The sequence below is a fragment of the Stegostoma tigrinum genome, chromosome 4, assembly GCF_030684315.1.
Source record: "Stegostoma tigrinum isolate sSteTig4 chromosome 4, sSteTig4.hap1, whole genome shotgun sequence".
Lineage (NCBI taxonomy): Eukaryota > Metazoa > Chordata > Chondrichthyes > Orectolobiformes > Stegostomatidae > Stegostoma > Stegostoma tigrinum.
Genome location: NC_081357.1, coordinates 45,805,335 through 45,825,703, shown reverse-complemented (window position 1 = coordinate 45,825,703; position 20,369 = coordinate 45,805,335). Strand labels below are relative to the sequence as shown.

The window sequence follows — 20,369 nt, the reverse complement described above, 5'->3', positions numbered from 1 at the left end:
AACTCTTTTTTTTTAAATTGAGGAATCTCGTTGTTCCATTCCCTTGCTCTATCCCAGCAGTCCTGCAATTTTTTTTTACCCAAATACCCATCTGGTTTCCTTTTGAAATCACTTGATTGTTTCTGCTTCTGCTATTGTTTGTAGCATTTTCCAGAATACATAAACATTCAAGTTTTATTTGTAACTGTTAGCAAACTTGACGTTTTGGAAGTAAAGATCCATTGGACTTTTTTTACTGTGTGTAGAATTTGAACGTAGCAATTGTGATTGCCTACATTCTGTTCAGGCCAGTTCATTGTATTGAGATATAGTAAACTTTCTGATAGTGATGCATGTTGCAAAACTAATTTTTTTTTCTAAGAAATGTCTTGGAGTTAACAATTAATATCTGACAGTGTTTTACAGGAACTTCCTGTTCAGGCACCTTTTAAAGCTCTATTCCAGCAATACTGGCTTCTAAGTAATTTAAGTGTACAAGAATTAAATGTTTCAGACCTAGTTTTGTGGGGTGAACTAACTCTTTGCATAACTGCACCTTGATTGAGATGCTGCAGTTTACTAATTTGTGTAATGCTTCTGTTTTTTAGGTGTTAAGATGTTGAATGATATATTACAGGTGCCTTATTACTGCTGCATGAATATTGCGGTCTCTCAAAATACTGTTGATGTTTTATGAACTTGGACTCTCTCTTTACAGCTATGGAGTAATCGCCAGTGGCTGTGCAACTTGCCCAAAGCTGACATGTGAGCGGTCAGGGTGTGCGACAGAATTCTGTTACCACTGCAAACAACTTTGGCACCCAGATCAAACTTGCAGTGAGGCTCGAAAGCAGAGAGATGTGTTTGTTGCTGGAATAGAAAAGCACTCTACCTCTCTTATTCACAGTGAAGAATCAGACAATGGTAAATATTACTTCTCTTGGAAAGCAAGAATTCCACCTAAGATATTTTCTTTACAATTTGATATATGAAATGTCTCTCAATACATTGCCCAAAAGGGTTCTAAATAAACAGAGTACAAATGACCGAAGTCACTATTGTGGTTCATCAGCAAGGTTAAATATTAACAAACTTCTCCATACTTGTGTAAACATTGTTCAATTGAAACATTCAAGAGAGCATTGGATGATTGTTCTGGATAAAAATAATGTGCAAGGGTGTGGGGGAAAAAGTGGGAGATTAATACTATGTAATAATGCATATTTAACGAGCTGGTGGAGGCACAATGGGCTCCTTCTGCATTGTGCCTGTGGTTTACTCAAACAGTGTAGCAAGCTACTGAATTGTAGAAGTCAACAACAAATGAACCTTGAGCTAGTTTAATGCAATTGTATAAGTATTCATTTGGAGGCATCTAGATTACTATTACTCGAAATCATTGATTTTTGAAGTCAGGAACTGTCAAGGGGTTTGGAACTACAGCTGATATTTTCACTGGTCAAGTTAATAGATCTGTTTTTCTAAGATGTATACAGCAAACACAGATATTCCTCTCAGCTCATTGTATCCTTCAATTTCTGTTTCAGTCTGGATCAGTGAAGTCAGGCAATTTTTGCCAAAGTCAAATCCAACAAGAAATAAAGGTTTTTTGCTTGTGATTTTTTTTCTCCCTTACTCTGCTTATCTTCACCTTGCTTTAAAAGAGTACAAGATGAAATTATTAGAAATTCCAAATAGAATACTAAATTCTACTTGTGAAATTGGCTGAAAATCTAACAGGAAAGTTTGATTTTCATTTATAAATTAGGGGCTAGAAAAGATTTTGCCTGTGCCTTTCTAGTTGATCTCTAGATCATCTTTGAACTAAATCTCTTCTTCACCTCTTTTTTTTTTCCCCTTTTTTTTTTCCTCATCAACCTGTTCAGATTTACACACCTTTAGATGTAGTGGGATTTGAGCCTGGACCTGTTCATCCAGGGATAGGAACGGTGCCACTGCACCACACGAGGGCCCTATCACCTCTTTTTCTCCCTTCCTTTTGGCTGTTAAATCTAATGTGTTTTTCTTTCTGCGCAGTGATGCTATTAGACATATCTGGACATTTTCTTTTACAAATCATATGTGTTACTAATTAAAAGAAAAAAGTTATTGATCATTATCCACCAGAGAGTGTGCAAAAATTACAAGTGCTGGAGAAAGAAGGTAGAGGAGGGAACTATATTGCAACATCTAATGACAATAGATGTATGGCCAATTAAATGAAATCTCTGCAGTTGGTTCACAAATTACAATCTATCTGATGATTTGGTTGCTGGAAGTAGATTCAGTTGTCACAGCACTGTGATCAAGACACTGTGACTGAAGACATCTGTGATTCCAATGGTATCTCAAGTGCCTATCTTGAGCCCATTGTGAGGCCTTAATGCAGCCCTGAATTATTTTAATGTTGTTGATCTAAATAATTCTAATTGCAGAATGAACTGTTACCTTCAAAGAAACATGTTTTTCTTGTTTCCAGACTCGGAATGAACCTTCAGCTTGACGGAGGGGTTTCAGGAAAGAGTTAAATTTTATGTGGCTAAACTGATCAAAGGGAGGGAGTAAAAGTGGCTATACAGGACAGAGTTAGATGATCCACTATGATTGTATTAAATGCAGAACATGCTTGAAGGACCAAATGGCCACTCTTCCTCTTTTCAATGTTAAGTCTGTCTGCAGTGTGTGCACGCTTTGTTCCAACTGGTTCATCAAATATTATCTCGACTTGTGGCAGCATTTTTCCATTATGATTAAAATTGTTGCATTTGTCTCGGCTGCACTGACAAAGATAGTCGCAGAGGAAAGCTTGAGTTGCAATTAAGGGCAGAATAAACGTAGTTCAAAAAATTTGTCATCTGAATCTCTGCTTGGTCTCTCCAGTGTAGAGAGTGAGTTTGAATCACCCGGAGAAAATACTAGTTTGTCAAAAACCCATGAATTGATCCATCTCACGGAAGGAACGGGTGACCAATGTGTAAAACATGTTTGGGGATGTTGACCATATTATAACTTGTTCATCATGTCTCATTAAAACCAGTCAAGGAAGAGTGTGAGTAGCAAAGAGAAGTTGGCTGAAGTGTTATTTCGTCAAGAAAATGCCACTTTATACTTTCGTGTGAAAAGAAGCAAAACTGTGGGAAAATGAGACAAAGTAAAAAGAGCAAAACTAACAAGATTTTCAGAGTTTTTTTAGATTTAAATGTGTCACGTGTACAAAAATACAGTGAAAAGTGTTTTTTTCATGTGTTATACACGAAGTGTCACCACACTTTGGCACCTGGAGATAGTGGCCAGGATTTAGTGCTAGCAACATTCCCACTAGGTTTTAAGACCTAGTTCATTTCTTCTGTGGGATTTAGGTATTGGCACTTAACTGACCAGAATAGGATCTCCTACTTAAATGGAGACACCAGTGGGGCAGAATTCCCTATGGACTATGAACCAGCCCCAAGGTTACTCCTGGATTAATGGACACAATTGAATGGGGGAGGATGGAGCATCATGTAATGAAGTCACCAGATAGTGGAGGGCAGGATAGTGTAAGTAAGAGCATTGTGATGGTTTTCAGCGACCTTCACTCCTGCACTACACTCTTCCCAGAACTGTTACCACAGTCAGAACTGAGTGCCTCTTAATGAGTGAAAGCCCTATGAGATCTTCAGCGAAGCCAGTATTCTATGTAGATGGCCTTTGTGTGGTACAGGAGAGATAAGTTTGTTCCATTAAATCCCCAAGGTGCCAATTAAATTTGGTTAAGATCAGAAAATTGCTCTCAAGGAGTTAGTGAACCTAATTGATATCCCATAGCTAAAAAATGTGATTTCAGTGTTTGGCCTTTCCTAACTCAGCTTAATTGTGACTAGTTTTCTCAACACCAGCAATATGATGTAGACATTCCTGCTGTAATGCCTGCTCCATTTAAATTCTCCCTGAAAGTGCTTCAGTTGACCTGATAAAACAATAATTATTGAATAAATTGAAATGTAATTGTCTAGTGTTTTGTGCATTGGAACACTGTAAATGAAGCTAAAAATAGAATGCAGGAAATTGCTCTACATGTGTATTTCAGAATTCCAGGCGAAAATATTGTTCTTCCAGTTCCCTTCCTCCCTCTTTATCCAGGATGAAGAATCAATTGCTTATCAACTAGGCTCCTGGGAAATGACCTAACCTCTTGAGCCAATTAAAAATCAGACTTCTTTTTATTCACAACTTCTTTAGATATCCATTTCATTCTTTTACATATCTGTGTTGCTCGTTATACAACAGCATGTTCCTTCATACTGATCTTACACTGTAGTTTGCTAGAAAGCCCTAAACATATATTGGCACGGTCCCATGTGATCTTAAGATCTGTGCCACAGAGCTAATAAGCAGAAAACCTTTTTTTTAAGTTATTGATGTTCTCTCTTATTTATCGTTTTCCATTGATTCATACATTTTAATAGTTTTTCCACAAGCCCTCATTATTATCTCTAATTAATTGATATTGCAGTCATCCATTAAAGTTCAAAAACGGTGATATTTAGTAAACAGCTACTCAAGTATTCACTTACTTTTCCCTTAGTAACCTGATCTTTATCTCAACTCTGATTTGATTTTTTTTTAATATGGTCACCTTGATGGTTGAGTGCTGCACTGTCTGTTTACGTAGAATATTTTTAGTTTGGTGGGAGAGGACTATCTATTCCTGCAAAGCGAGTTAATGTGTACTAGTTAACAAAGCGTGAAGCTGGATGAACACAGCAGGCCAAGCAGCATCTCAGGAGCACAGAAGCTGACATTTTGGGCCGACACCCTTCATCAGAGAGGTGTGATGTGAAATAGTGTTTGCTGAAATCTGTGATCATTTAAAAAATTATGATTTCTGGAACATGAAGTAAGCAGAGGAATTCCTGTGCATATCGAATATGTTTCTTACATCATTTTTTTTCAATTAAGTATTGTTGGTATCCAGTGCATGTCACAGTGGAGTTTTTTAATAGAGTGTTGTTGGCCTGGCAGAGTTTGGTTCAACCCATGAAGTAGCAAAAATGTTGCCTTACAAATGCTGCCCTTCGGAATTCAATATCACAGAACTTTTGTTTGCATTTTGTTCCTAAGGAAATAGAGACTTTGGGTAGGAAATGTTTTAAGTAAAGACTGATAAGGAATGAAGCATGAACTCTAAAAGGAAATGCAATTAAGTGGGAACTTTGAAATTGAATCAGCAGAAAGTACAGGAGAAGTAAATATAAGGAACTTAAAGCATCATAATTTATTGCTTTAAAAAAGTCTGATTTTGGTTCTTCTGTACATTGTCTTAAATCTGAACTCTCTGGTGCAATGTTTCTATGTATTTCATCTGTTGAAACATTTCAATATTTTGAACAGATCAATCACATCTCCCTTAACCACCCTTAGTTTACTGAAAGGAGTCTTAGCCTATTTAGCCTATTCACATAAATTGAAGTCCTGCATCTCTGATATCGTTCCAGTAAATCTCCATCTCTTTCTGTTTTATGCACTTGGAATAGTTCACTGTAGGTACAAGCAAGATTGATCTGCTTCCCTTTTGCGAATGTAATTTCTTCTCTGGGAAAGTAGCTATGGCTGTCTGTGCAGGGGAGATTGCATTAAAAGCTTGTAGACAAATCAATTTGCAAAATTGATCATAACTATTCATGACCTGTATCTTGATTTTATGAACCTGCAGTTCCAAAGTGAATGCAGTAACTCTGCCAGGGATGCCTGTCTGTTATCATGGAAAGAGCTGGAGTGGGGGAATGAAACTATTGAATCCACAGAGTTTTTAAGAAGTGTGCGTGTTTATTTGCTGGATTTTCAAGGCACTGTCAGACCTCCAATATCAATGAGTTAGGCCATCCTCATGAGTTTCTTTTTAAAAACAAAACCTGAGGAATTAAAGAGACCACACAGCAGTTAGGTCATGAGATGTAGGCTATTCAGACCTTAAATCTGCTTGGCCATACAATGAGTTCATGATTGATACGATAATCCTCAACTCCATTTTCTTGCCTTTTTGTTATAGCCCATGGTTCCCTTACTGAATAAAAATCTGCTTATTCCATCTCAAATTACAACCTTGATGACTCAACCTATGGTAAAATTTCTACAGATTCACTACCCTTTGACAGAAGAAATTCCTTCTCATTTTAAATGAATGACCCATTACTCTGAGAATATGCCTTCTGATCTGAGACACACCCACAAAGGGAAACAGCCTCTCCACATCTATCCTGACAAGTCCCCAAAGAATCTTGACGTTTTAATAAGGTCGCCGCTCTTGCTTCTAAACTCCAAAGAGTTTAGGCCCAACCTACCCAAAACATAAAACAGTTCCTCCATACATGAGATCAATCTAGTGAATCTTCTCTAAGGCCAGAATATCTTTGTTTACGTAAGGAGCCCAAAACTGTGCACAATTTTCTAGGTGTGATCTAACTAGTGCCTTGCATAGCTTCAGCAAGAGTTCTCTATTTTTATGCTCCATTCTCTTTGAAATAAACACCAACGTTTCATTTCCCTTCTGTATTACCTCTGGAAATTATCTGCTAGCTTTTTGAGATTTATGCCGAAGGAGTCCCAAATCCATTTAGTGTAGCTTCCTGCCGTTCTTTCCAATGTTTAATTAATGTTCAGCTCCTCTATCATTCCTACTAAAAGTGCAGAATCTCTCATTTTCTCATTTGTATTCTTTCTGCCGTTTGCCCTTTCACTTAATCTGTCTATATCTCTTTGCAGAATCTTTGTGTCATTCTCAACACTTGCATTCCCAATATTTTTGTCATCTGTAAATTTGACATCGTACATAAACTCCTCTGATCTAAGTCTTTTATATATATTGTAAATAATTGTGGGCTCAGCACCGATCCCTGTGGCACTCCAGTAGTTAAAGATTGTCATCCTGAAAATGTCCTCACTTTCTCAACTCTGTCTTTAACAAGGTAGCCAGTCTCAATCCATGCTAATATGCCACCTCCAATACTATGAGCCCTCATCATATTAATTGGTTTAATGTGCAGTATCATATGGAGTGAATTGACTTGGCTGAAGGTTTATACCCATGATGCATAGGACTCTTCAGCTTGTTAGGGATCACTCATTTGGCTGTTCTTACTGATGGTGGTTGTGAGTCCTTCAGCCTTGTCTTTAGTACTGGTGTGCTGGGCTCCCTGATAATTGAAGGTTGGTGATATTTGGGGACCCACTTCCAGTGAATTGTTTAATTACTTGCCATCATTCCTGATTGGATGTGGCAAAACTGCAGAACTTGGATCGAATCTGTTGGTTATGGGATTATTTAACTCTGTCTACTGCAAGCTACTTTCGTTGTTCAGCATTAACATAGTCCTACATTATAGTTGTACCAGATGGTCACCTTATTTTAGGTATAGCTAGTGCTGTTCTCTGCATTCCATCCTGCATTCTTCATTGAACCAGTTTTCATCCCTTGATTTGATGGTATTGGTAGAGTGAAATATATACCAGGCCATGAGGTGGCAGATTGTGTTTGAGTATAATTGTGCTACTGCTTATGGGCCACATCACTTTGATGGATGCCCACTATTGAATTGCTGGTCAGCACGGTGATGGTGCCACACAGGACATTAGAGGGTATTCTCCATGTAATGGTGGGACTTCGTCTTCACAATAACTATGAACTGGTCACTCGTGTCAACTCTGGCTTGTACCTGCAGCAGGCTAGTGAGGATGAAGTCAAGTATGTTTTTCCCCCTTGTTCGTTCACTCACCTGCCATAGGCCCAGTCTAGTAGCTGTGGCCTTTTGGACTTGACCAGCTTAGTCGGTAGTGGTGCTGCAAAGTCATTCTTGGTGGTGGACATTTGAAGTCACCCACCAAGACTACATTCTGTGCCCCTACTCTGTCAGTGCTGAAACAAACTAAGGTTCTGCATGGAAGAGCATTGATTCATCACCAGGGGGTGAGTGGTATGCATTATAAGCAGGAAGTTCCCTTGTCCGTGTTTAACATGATGCCATAAGACTTCATGGTTTCAGAGGGGATGTACCAGACTCTCAGTTCCCTCCAGATTGTATTCCACAGGGCCATTACATCTGCTGGGTCTGTCTTGTCATTGGGAGAGAACATGCCCATGTATGATTCCATGAGTATGACTGTGTCAGGCCGTTACTGGATGATCCTGTGAGACAACTGTCCCAATTTTGGTACAGCCCCAGATGCCAAGTGTTAGTAAAGACAGCTTTGCAGGGTTGATAGGACTGTGTTTGCCATTGTCATTTCTATTCCACTGTGCCAGGGGGTCTAATCAGTTCAATTTTATCTTCCCTTTCTATTCTTTCTTCATTGCCTCCCTCTTCTATGTTGGAATTTTACAACTTCCTAACAGGCAATGACATACACAAGAGACAATGTTTCTGATCCATGTCCAGTTTTGGCAGATAGAATTGAATGGCACAGGAAAAGAGTGAATTAAGACAGTGACATTCACCAGAACATTTGTATGGTATTCCCACCTCATAAAAGAAAATCATTATCATTTTATAACATGAAATAGACTGCAGAGCTAGAGGAGCAAAATCAGACACATTCAGCATGGATTTATGAAAGGAAAACCATGCTTGACAAATCTTACTGGAATTCTTCAAGGAGAGCAGTGGATGTGGTTTATTTGGACTTTCAGAAGGCTTATAATGTAGTCTCACATGAGAGATCAGTGCGTAAAATTAAAGCACATAGAACTGGGTGTGGTGTATTGAGATGGGTAGAAAACTAGTTGGCAGTTAGGAAACAGTAGGAATAAATGGATTGTTTTCTTATTAGCAGGCAATGACAGGTGGAGTACCACAGGAATCAGTGCTAGGACCCCAGCTGTACACAAAATGTATTCATGATTTAGATTGTTATGACAGGGGGCAGCAAGCCAAACCAAACTGTGTCTCTGTTAAATTAAAGCATTCACTGACTCTCAAAATTGTTGTAATAATTCCTAATCAGACTTTAAGAATAACGAATATTAAACCCCAGGTTTATGGTTCAAACAAAACTTGGCAATTTATTATTAATACTATAACATTAGCAGAGCAAAGCTGAAAAACAAGGCATTCCAATGAATGTTTATGATTTAAACCCAATCTTCTGTGAACGTAGCCCCCTTTTTTCATAGACCGAATTAAGGGATAAATCAAAAGAAAAATAAGAGATGTAACTGGCCAGTTCACTTAAGCAGGTTCAGTGATGCTCAGTATCACAGGCACATGGGATTGTATCTTGCTTGATTTGAGGACACCGGTCAATGCAAACAGCTCCTGGTAGGCACTGAGGAATATCACTACTTCTAACTGGGATACCATTGTCCGAACTTGCAATGAGTTGATAACTGGAGAGCAACCAAAACTACTTCCAGGAGCTTTCACACCCAAAGCCTGTCTGTCTGAAAACGTAGTTCAAAGCCAATTCAATTTATGGTTTCTCTTTTTTTTTTGTTTTCACAATTTCTTTGTTTGTCAGGCTGACACTAGCCTCCCTTTGATAGTCTGTTTTAACATGAAGCAGTCATGGTTCCTTGAGCATAATGGATCTCAGATGCTGAAATATCTGCTGTGTTCTTAAAATGATCCCTAACCTGCAATTAACTCTCCAGGCCAGTTCCCATAAACAAATATCAGTTTGTTTCTTTTTCTTAAGACAAGCTGTTACTCAAAGTTCAACTCTCAATTTCCGCTTACAGTTCTAAACCAAAATGAGAAAACGAAAGAAAACTGAGTTCCAAAAGATGGGGTAACCATAACATCTCCAAATTTGCAGATGTCACAAAGCTGGGGTGGGAGTGTGAACTGTGAGGAAGATAGAGAGATGCTTCGGTGTGATTTTGACAAGTTGAGTGAGTGGACAAATGCAAGGCACGTGCAGTATACCGTGAGTAAATGAAGTTACCCATTTCAGGAGTAAAAACAGGCAGATTATTATCTGGCTATTAATTGCAAAAAGGGAATGTGCAACAAGATGTGGGTTTCTCGTTTACCAGTTTCTGAAGGTAAGATGCAGGTGCAATAGATTTTATTTGCTTGAGTTCAGAAGAATATTGGGCTATCTCATTGGAAACATATATAAAATTCTAACAAGACTAGACAGGGTAGATGCAGGAGGGATGTTCTCGATGATGAGGGAGTCCAGAACAATGAATATGGGACAAACAATTTTAAGACTGAGGTGAGGAGAAATTTATTCACCTACAGAATTTTCTACTAGAGAAAATAATGGAGGCCAAAACATTGTTGATTTCAGAAGGAGTTGGATAAAGCACTTGGAGATGCAGGGATCAAGAGTGTAGGGGAAAAGTGGAAACAGTCTGTTGAGTTGGATGATCATAATGAATGGCAGAGCAGATGTAGGGCCAAATGACCCATTCCTGCTCCTGTTTTCTGTGTTTCTGAGTCCTTGAACAGAACAGACATATTTGGTTTCTGCCAAATTTACTTTTTGCTTAGAATGATCAGACCCTTTATCATGCTAATTAATTTATTGACGTGTGTGGTTTTTCACTATATTCTTCTTTGATCTTAAAAGATGGAAAATAACCCCCCTCTAGCACATTAAGCACAGGTTAAGAATAATCATTTACAGGTAAACTCATATAGCAAAGCAGAAAGACTGCACTATACTAGCATAATTTTAAACAAACTTCATTGTTTGTGAGCAAGGTAACAGATTTAAACAAGGATAACATTGTAACTGAAGTTCTTGCAGGTCCTGTCAGTATGAAAACTATACCAGTAAATATTTTTAATTATTTCTCAATTCCTCTTATCCTATGCATGTGTAGAGACTTGGTGAGTAGAAGACTGAAGTAATCAAGAGGATCATCTGGACTATAAGTGTAACTTTTATTTTTAAAGTTCAAACAGAATTTTTGATTGTATCACTGATCTACTTTGATTCACTCAGCAGCAAATAAACAAGTGATGTTTCACTCTGACAATGACACTAATCCTGAATCATACTTTGTAATAATTGACATGTTTATTGCAGCACTTTCAGTAGCAAGTTTGAGTTCACTAAATGCCAGCAAAGTTGCATCTGTAAGGTTTTGGAGTATATTTATAGCTCGGGTTATGGGTTTTGAGGTTGATTGGCTTGCCGTGCTGGGTTGTTCTTGCGCAGACGTTTTGTTACCATGCTGGATAACATCAGTCCAACCTCTGATGAACCATCAGTGTGTTTTCCTGCCTGGATTTTAATAAATAATCACATAGAACTTGACCCCATATACACTTCACTACGCAGGAAAACCGGAAGTGAGGCAATTCAGCTCAACTGACTCCAGAGTTTAAAAACCACGTGGGAATACACTGCAGCCTCTGATGAGGTGTTGGTGTATTTTCTCCCCTGGTTTTTAAACTCTGGAATCCGTTGAGCTGGATTGCCTCACTTCCGGTTTTCCTTCATAGTGGAGTGTATATGCGGCTGAGTTCTGTGTGATTATTTATTAAAAACCAGGCGGGAAAACACACCGACGCTTAATTGGAGGCTGCACTGATGATGTTACCCAGCATGGTGATAATACGTCTGAGGAACAACAAACCAGCTCGGCGAGCCAACCAACCTCAACAGAAGTTAGATCTGTCTTGGCAAACTATTTGAGTTGACACTTCTTAAATCTTTTATCTTAACCATGAAAGTATCTTTAACTTGTGATTTCGAAACAAAAGACACCTGGTCTTTTATTTTTGCAAACTATGTCATTCCATCTTGAGTCTGAGAGACAGTGCATGATCAACAGCCTTTATTTTGCCATTAGCTATTTCAAAACCATGTGAAATGGCCCAAAAGGTGTGTGTTTGTCAACATCTCCCCATCTATCTCCCAAGGTTCAATTCCAGTAGCCCTCCATAACTTGAGCCTGTTGCAAATGTCCATGATTTTCTTCTCATTGTTACTCACATGAGAACAACCAACTTGACGTAGTTGAGGTCAATCAGAAGCTGGTCATTTGACCGATTTACCCAACCCCCTTCAGTTACTTTTGGTAATTGAGCTCAATATTTGTACAACTTCTGACCACAAGATATTACCTATTATGCAAATCCAATGGCTATTCAATGACAAAATCAGTTTTCAGTGGCCTTTCCTGTTATATTTTCCTTTAGTTTTGCAGACTGTAATCTACTTGAAAGAATAGAATGAAGATGTTTTGGCTTAGGGTGGAATAGGAAGGTATAGTGAAAGGATAAGTAAATCAGCGTTGTTTCGTTATGGATGGTTTCGTGCAAATTTGATTTGAGATTTGCTGGTTATAGTATAAGACCCTGTTTCCTTCTTATTGTTCATTTTTGTAGCTGAAGAGATCAAGCCATGTCCACGCTGTGGTGCTTTTATTCTGAAGATGAACGATGGAAGCTGTAATAGAATGACATGTGCTGTGTGTGGTTGCCAGTTCTGCTGGCTGTGCATGAAGGAGATTACAGATCTGCACTACCTCAGGTATGGCAACTTAGATTTACAACAATATTTATGACTGCTTGTTTTTCACTTCTATGACCTGAAAATGGGATCTGCCAGTATTCTGTACCTAATGCAAGTGTTAGAAATGAACAGAAGGTTTTCTGTAGCCTCACCTAGCACTACCTCTGACTGAAAGATGGGAGAAAAGTTGTATGTATGTTTGTCTTCGTGCCCCTACACAATTGTCATTCTTGAGTCTCAGTTATCCAGTAATATGATCAGCTGGGAATTGCCTTCCTAATCTCTCGCTGCACCTGCTTGCCAGTGTTTTGCAAGACATAGTAGAAGGAATAGAGGAGTCATGAGGAAAATGTTGGGTGTCTAGAGTTGTGAAATTTCAGGAGAAAATGGAATTGGAATGGGGAGCAAGATTATTAGCTGGCATAGGCACAATGAGCTAAACAGTCTCTTCCTGTGCAGTAACCTTTCTAAGTATCAAACAGTGTCATGGCCAACTTGAAATGAAAAACATCAAACCATTGCGGTTATATACAATTTGTGCTTTTGTGCTCCTGAGATGCTGCTTGGCCTGCTGTGTTCATCCAGCTTCACACTTTGTTATCTTGCCCTTTTTAAAAGTTTAGTTAACTCATACTTTCTGCATTCAATGGTTAATACAAGTTTCTTCATTTCAAGGGAAATGTGATTCCACATTACCTTTATTTGAATTTTTTCATTTACAGTCCCTCTGGCTGCACTTTTTGGGGTAAGAAACCTTGGAGCCGGAAGAAGAAGATTCTCTGGCAAGTGGGTATGTTGGTTGGTGCTCCAATTGGAATTACCTTGATTGCGGGCATTGCTGTTCCAGTTATGATGGTTGGGCTCCCCATCTACGTAGGCCGAAAGGTAACAACGCACAATAGATCAAGCGTTTGGGCCTTCAGTAGGCCTCTTTAGAGTCATCAAAATTTATGTAAGATTTTATTGAATTATTTCCTTGTGCTTTGGTGATGCAGCATTGTATTTCACGAAGGACTCTGAACTGTTACTGCAATTAATACTAGAAAATATTAATAGAATTGAATGACTGAAACAGGGCTCTCAACTGTTAGTTGGAGAATGGGGTGGAGAGATCCAATGCACCTGGAGATCTTTAGGACTTCGACTAGATTAAGGCTCAGGTAGAATCGAGAGGCTGACAGGTCTTCAATGCTGGCAGTATGTCTGGCCACTGTTGCCACAATCACTATTACTCTGCCTTGCAGGAGGCATTCAACCATGGATCCCTAGTCGGAGGTGAGTGTGGGCAGGATGGGAGTCTTTGGGAGGGATTTGCCAGCTACTGAGAGGTTAGGGAGCGCACTTGGCTAGTGTGAGGGGAGGAGGTAGTGCCTGCAGTTTTGCTAGGAGACTGGCTGTTTGCAGGGTCTTCCCTTTCTCCTGATGCCAGATCTTGGGCATAGAGTGCCATTGAATGATTCCCTCCGTGCCTGCAAAAAAAATGCTGTTATGTGACTTTAATGTAACTGGCCTGTTTGCATTGGGGTTCCTCTGTCTCATTGAAGTACAGTTATTCATGTGAAGACATTGGCATTGTCCGGTCAACATTGTTCAGTTTACTCTCGATCATTATTGCAGTGCTATCAAGCTTAGTAATAGACTGCTGATTTCCCATTTTGGGTTCTGCCAGGGCCATTCAGCTCCTGGCGTCTTTACAGCCTTAGTTCAAATATGGACAAAAGAGCCAAGTTCCAAAGGTAAAAGGGAAAGTAATTGCCCTTAACGCAAAGGCCACATGTAATTGTGCAAAACTGGAGTAAATGGGAATCAGTGAGGGAAAGCTCTCCACTGGTTGGAAACATAATCATTTTCCTTTGTGCAGGGTGTGAGGGTTGGATGCCGGTCACCTCAGCTCCAGGACATCTCTGCAGGATTTCCTCAGTGTAATGTCCTAGGCCCAACCATCTTCAACTGCTTCAGTAGCAGCAGTCTGTACCTACAGGATTGGCACGGTAGGAGGGCAGAGGAGAGATAGCACTGAAATATAAAGTATATATGAATTAACCCATTTGTTATCAACTAAGTGCAATGGAATTATCTTCTGTGCATTCCCTTTTGTTGCACAGATGGGCCGTTGGAAGTCTGTATCCTGATGTGTTTGCCACTTGTTCGCTTTAAACAGAAAGGGGAAAGCAATCTGAAATCGGCAGAACAAAACCAGAGAATACTGGAGAGCACAAATTGCTTGCAATTAATTTTTAACAGGGCAGCAGAAATGAGACAAATTCCTATAAATTACTGTCTGCCAAGTAATTAGAATTTTCATTTTGGCAGTAGAGTATCGGAGTTTATACAGTCTTTTGTTTATAACAAATAAAAGTTCAACACACATACAGAATCTATTGCTACAAGATAACAGCATTTTCTAATGAAGGTATTGGTAGGGATTAAACCCAAAACGTATCTCCTGAAAATCAAAATCCCTCAAGAAAATCTCAATGTGAGCCCTCACCTATAAAAGTTGTTTTGATCCCTATTCTGAAAACGGTCATGGATGGCACTGTGTAAATGCTGTACTTTGTGTTTTTATTTTCTTGATGTACCTTAGTGTTTACACCCCCTCTGCAGCACTGCCAGCTAGTTTTTGAAGCATTTAAAACCCGAGTGTATTAATCTAGATTTCACTTAAAAACCCTGTTGTACTCTCCTAAATAGAACTTTATGAATCTGATCGGGGAAGGTCCTACATAATTAGTAACATGCAGTAGTTTGCTCAGATTTAAAACAAAATATGGATTTTTAGGTAAATTGAAACTAATATGAAGAAAAGAAACAAAACCATTAATTGGTAGAGAAATTCAGCAGGTCTGGCAGAACCTGTGGAGAGGAAAACAGTGTTAATATTTAAAATCAAGCAGTCATCCTCCAGCCCTGAAGAAGGGACACTAGACTTGAAACGTTAACATTGCTCTGTCTCCACAGATGCTGCCAGGCTGGCTGCATTCCTCTAGCATCTGCAGTTTTTTGGTACGTCTTAATGTAACTAAAATTTGTTCTTGTACGTTTCTTAAGATATACAGCCGTTGTGAAAGTAACAAAATATCAAAACATAGACGGAGGCTTGCTGTGGCTGGAGGAGTGGTTCTATCGATTATCGTCTCTCCTGTGTTAGCTGCAATAACAGTTGGTAAGGTTAAATTTCAGGATAATAATATTCAATAGATTCTTTCAATTTATAAAAATGGCAAATTATATTAGATGAGATTTTTTTGCTGTCTTTTCAATGAGGAAACAGATTATGTGAACGCTTTTCTTGTATATCTGGAGGAGCACAGCAGGTCAGGCAGCACCAGAGGCATTGACGTTTCAGGCCTAGATCCTCCTTCAGCACTAGGGAGAGGGAAGAGAGCTGGGAAATAGAGAGGGAGAGGGATGGGTTTGGGGTTGGGGTTGGGGCAAGGTAGGTGGATGCAAGTAGGTGTAGTGGGGATTGGTCACTGGGAAGGGTGGGGCAGGTAGGTGGGGAAGAAGATGGAAAAGTAGTGTCAAATCAAGGAGGCAGAGTGAGCTGGAGGGTTGGATTTGGGGTGAAGCCAGAGTGGGGAGATTTTGAAACTGGTGAATTCAATGTTTAGGCCATCAGGTTGTAGGCTCCCAAGGCAGAATATGAGATGTTGTTCCCCCAGTTTGCATGTGGCATCATTGTGGCACTGGAGGAGGCCCAGGATGGGCATATCACCAAGGGAGTGGGAGGGAGAGTTAAAATGGTTAGCAACCGAAAGATAGTGTTGATTGTAGCACATGAAGTGCAGGTGCTCTGCAAATCTGTCACCGAGTTTACGTTTGGTCCCACCAATGTAGAGGAGGCTATGTTGGGAGCAATGAGTGCAGTAGACCAGGTAGGAGGATGTACAGGTGAACCCTGTCAGATATAGAAATGCAAGATAACACCGTGTGGAGCTGAATGAACACAGCAGGCCAAGCAGCATCTCAGGAACACAAAAGCTGATGTTTCGGGCCTAGACCCTTCATCAGAGAGCTCTCTGATGAAGGGTCTAGGCCTGAAACGTCAGCTTTTGTGCTCCTGAGATGCTGCTTGGCCTCCTGTGTTCATCCAGCTCCACACTTTGTTATCGTGGACTCTCCAGCATCTGCAGTTCCCATTATCTCAGATGTAGAAATGCCTCCAGTCCTTGTACACTTGTATCCCCACGCAGATAGCCTAAAAGCCCTCAGCTCCTTCCTCACCTGCAGGCCCAACTAGTCCCCCTCCAATGACACCCTCATCCGCTCAACAGAACTTGTCCTTACCCTCAACAACTTTTCTTTTAACTCCTCCCACATCGTACACACCAAAGCGGTGGCTGTGGGCACCCATATGGGCCCAACCTATGCCTGCCTCTTCGTAGGATACATGGAGCAAACCCTCTTCCGCTATTACACTGGCACCATTCCTCATCTCTTCCTTCACTACACTGATAACTGTATTGGCGTTGCTTCAAACAAAGAACAAAAAGAAAATTTCAGCACAGAAACAGGCCCTTTGGCCCTCCAAGCCTGTGTCAATCAAGACCTGCCCCACACCACCACCTCACCTCCATCCAAGGCCCAAGATAAAATTTCCATACCCAACAGGCTCACCTGTACATCCTCCAACGTGGTCTGCTGTACCTGTTGCTCCCAATGTAACGCCTCTACGTCAGTGAGACCAGATGTCATCTTGGTGACAGATTTGCAGAGCATCAACGCTCTGTATGCTATAATCAACAACACCTTCTGGTTGATAACCATTTTAACTCTCTCCCCCACCAAACAACCTTGGTGACATGCCCATCCTGGGCCTCCTCCAGTGCCACAATGATGCCTCACATTACCTGGAGGAACAACACCTCATATTCCACCTCGAGAGCCTACAGCCTAATGGCCTAAACAGTGAATTCACTAGTTTCAAAATTTCCCCACCTCCGGCCACATCCCGTGTCCAATCCTCCCTTTCATCCCCGCCTCCTTGACCTGAAACTACATCTCCCTCTTTTTTCCCACCTATCGGCCCCACCCCTCCCACTGACCAATCCCCTCTGCCCCTACCTGCATACACCTATCGCCATCCCACCTACCCCCCAGTCCCAGCTCTACCCATCTTCCCTCTATTTATTTCCCAGCTCCCTTCACCTTCCCCAGTCTTGATGAATTTTCTACGCCCAAAAACGTCAACTCCCCTGACCCTCGACTGCCTGACCTGCTGTGTTCCTCCAGCTCAACACTGTATCGTCTCTGACTCCAGTGTCTACCATCTCTGCTTTTTTTGTATACTTAGACATACACATGTGTAAAATCTCCTGCTCAGGCTACCGTCCTCCTTATTCAATCACAGCTAACAGCTGTGTAAGGTTTTTCTCTACTTTATTTAAAACGTGGTTACTTCTTGAAGTTATTCCCTTTCCAGCAAACAGTTTCTCTTTTTTTTAATTTTAAGGTATTGGGGTGCCTGTGATGCTTGCCTACGTTTACGGTGTTGTCCCAGTGTCGCTATGTCGCAGCGATTGGTGTGGAGTTACGACGGGAAACGGAAAAGGAGTGAAGATTGAAATAGATGAAGATGCTGCCTCTGGTAAGTGTGGCTTTCCTTAAAAGTTGTATAGTTAACCTTATTCTAAATACTTTTACATGTATGTAACCTCCATACTTGGTAATATATGCATTCAAGTTTCAAAATTATCTGGGCAATTATCACAATGTAAATCCTCATAATCATTGTCATAAATACCTTGTTAATATTTTATCTTGCTAGTTACAGAATATTGTATTGAAAAAGTGGAATTTAAGAGCTGTACCAAAAAATGTAATTCATGATGATGAGTTACACCAATTCCACATTTCAAGCTTTACGTAAAAGAAATATTTTAAGCTTGTCAGACCCAACAAGAATGATCTGTTTTTTTTAAACCTTCTGTCTGTAGCCTTAATTTCTTCCCAATTCAGGAATGAAGAGTTTAGACATTTTATTGGCAAAATGGAGAACAACTCTTCATTGAAGCCCATCTCCTTTCCAAAGGACATTTCAGGATATAATTATTTGTCATCAATGTTTTTGAGAGTAAAACAAACAAAACAAAACCAACAGCTGACTTGCACAAGTATGGGGAGAAATTCCCTTAGTTTCTGCCTGCCGAAATCATGATTTGATTGATTGTGTAATGTGCACTGGGACCTGATCCTTGAATAACTGCTTATTGAACTACAAATATTATTTGAAAAGGTCATGTCTCATTTCTCAACATTTCTTGTTTCCTGCATCCTAATAAGTTCCCAGTGCATCCCATGTGAGAGTCTTCAAATTCATGTGCCTCAATATTACCTGCCAGTCTCCTCCTGCAGGACTTTGCTACTTCTGTCAATTCTTTCTGAAAGATGTATTTTCTTTTCTTTACCCCAAAACCACCTCTTGAGAAACAAAATGTCTTTATAAATGTTGCAAACTGAATAACAGTTGACCTGTTGCAGTTTGTTGTTTGTTAATAAGCATAATCTGCTTTGCACTATAATGTGGATGAGGTTGCCTTTGTAGAACATGCATATTTTGTTATCTACCACATGATCAGAAGGCAATTATCACCTGAAAACAGAGAATTGTTTTCCACAAGTGACTAGGCCCAGTTATACTTTGCTATCAACTCTTTTAACCCCACCACTATCTCTGATTTGTCAGCCTGCTTTTCCAATGTCCAGTATAGGATGGGCAGAAATATCTTCCAACTAAATATTGGAGAGACTGAAACCATTGTCTTTGCTACAAACTCCTTCCCATAACCACCTATTCCAAGAGAGAATGGGAACTGCAGATGCTGGAGATTCCAAGATAATAAAATGTGAGGCTGGATGAACACAGCAGGCCAAGCAGCATCTCAGGAGCTGCTTGGCCTGCTGTGTTCATCCAGCCTCACATTTTACCACCTATTCCAAACCCTCTTCTGCCAACTGCCTCGGGCTGAATCTCTCAAATGGTGAAAACAAAATGCTGTGGAAGTTGTCAGAGATAATGGGAACTGCAGATGCTGGAGATTCCAAGATAATAAAATGTGAGGCTGGATGAACACAGCAGGCCAAGCAGCATCTCAGGAGCACAAAAGCTGACGTTTCGGGCCTAGACCCTTCATCAGAGAGGGGGATGGGGGGAGGGAACTGGAATAAATAGGGAGAGAGGGGGAGGCGGACCGAAGATGGAGAGTAAAGAAGATAGGTGGAGAGAGTGTAGGTGGGGAGGTAGGGAGGGGATAGGTCAGTCCAGGGAAGACGGACAGGTCAAGGAGGTGGGATGAGGTTAGTAGGTAGCTGGGGGTGCGGCTTGGGGTGGGAGGAAGAACCGGTTAGGGAGGCAGAGACAGGTTGGACTGGTTTTGGGATGCAGTGGGTGGGGGGGAAGAGCTGGGCTGGTTGTGTGGTGCAGTGGGGGGAGGGGATGAACAGGGCTGGTTTAGGGATGCAGTAGGGGAAGGGGAGATTTTGAAACTGGTGAAGTCCACATTGATGCCATATGGCTGCAGGGTTCCCAGGCGGAATATGAGCTGCTGTTCCTGCAACCTTCGGGTGGCATCATTGTGGCAGTGCAGGAGGCCCATGATGGACATGTCATCAAGAGAATGAGAGGGGGAGTGGAAATGGTTTGCGAATGGGAGGTGCAGTTGTTTGCTGCGAACTGAGCGGAGGTGTTCTGCAAAGCGGTCCCCAAGCCTCCGCTTGGTTTCCCCAATGTAGAGGAAGCCGCACCGGGTACAGTGGATGCAGTATACCACATTGGCAGATGTGCAGGTGAACCTCTGCTTAATGTGGAATGTCATCTTGGGGCCTGGGATGGGGGTGAGGGAGGTGGTGTGGGGACAAGTGTAGCATTTCCTGCGGTTGCAGGGGAAGGTGCCGGGTGTGGTGGGGTTGGAGGGCAACCCCTCCACACCGGCACCTTCCCC

At 40.8% G+C, this 20,369-nt stretch overlaps 1 protein-coding gene across 8 annotated transcripts in view; it reads left to right on the top strand.

Annotated features, from left to right (window-relative positions):
- The window catches only part of si:ch211-278j3.3 (E3 ubiquitin-protein ligase RNF19A), an 81,197-nt gene that overhangs the window by 53,081 nt on the left and 7,747 nt on the right, over window positions 1-20,369 (top strand). For all 8 annotated transcript variants that reach the window (XR_009445678.1, XM_059645316.1, XM_048530248.2 and 5 more), the window contains 5 exons: window positions 698-903; window positions 12,300-12,444; window positions 13,149-13,311; window positions 15,478-15,592; window positions 17,882-18,016. Coding sequence is in view for 7 of the 8 variants with exons in the window: in XM_059645316.1 (XP_059501299.1) it covers window positions 698-903; window positions 12,300-12,444; window positions 13,149-13,311; window positions 15,478-15,592; window positions 17,882-18,016 (764 nt within the window). In the remaining variant the exon portion in view is untranslated. The remainder of the gene's footprint in view (window positions 1-697; window positions 904-12,299; window positions 12,445-13,148; window positions 13,312-15,477; window positions 15,593-17,881; window positions 18,017-20,369) is intronic.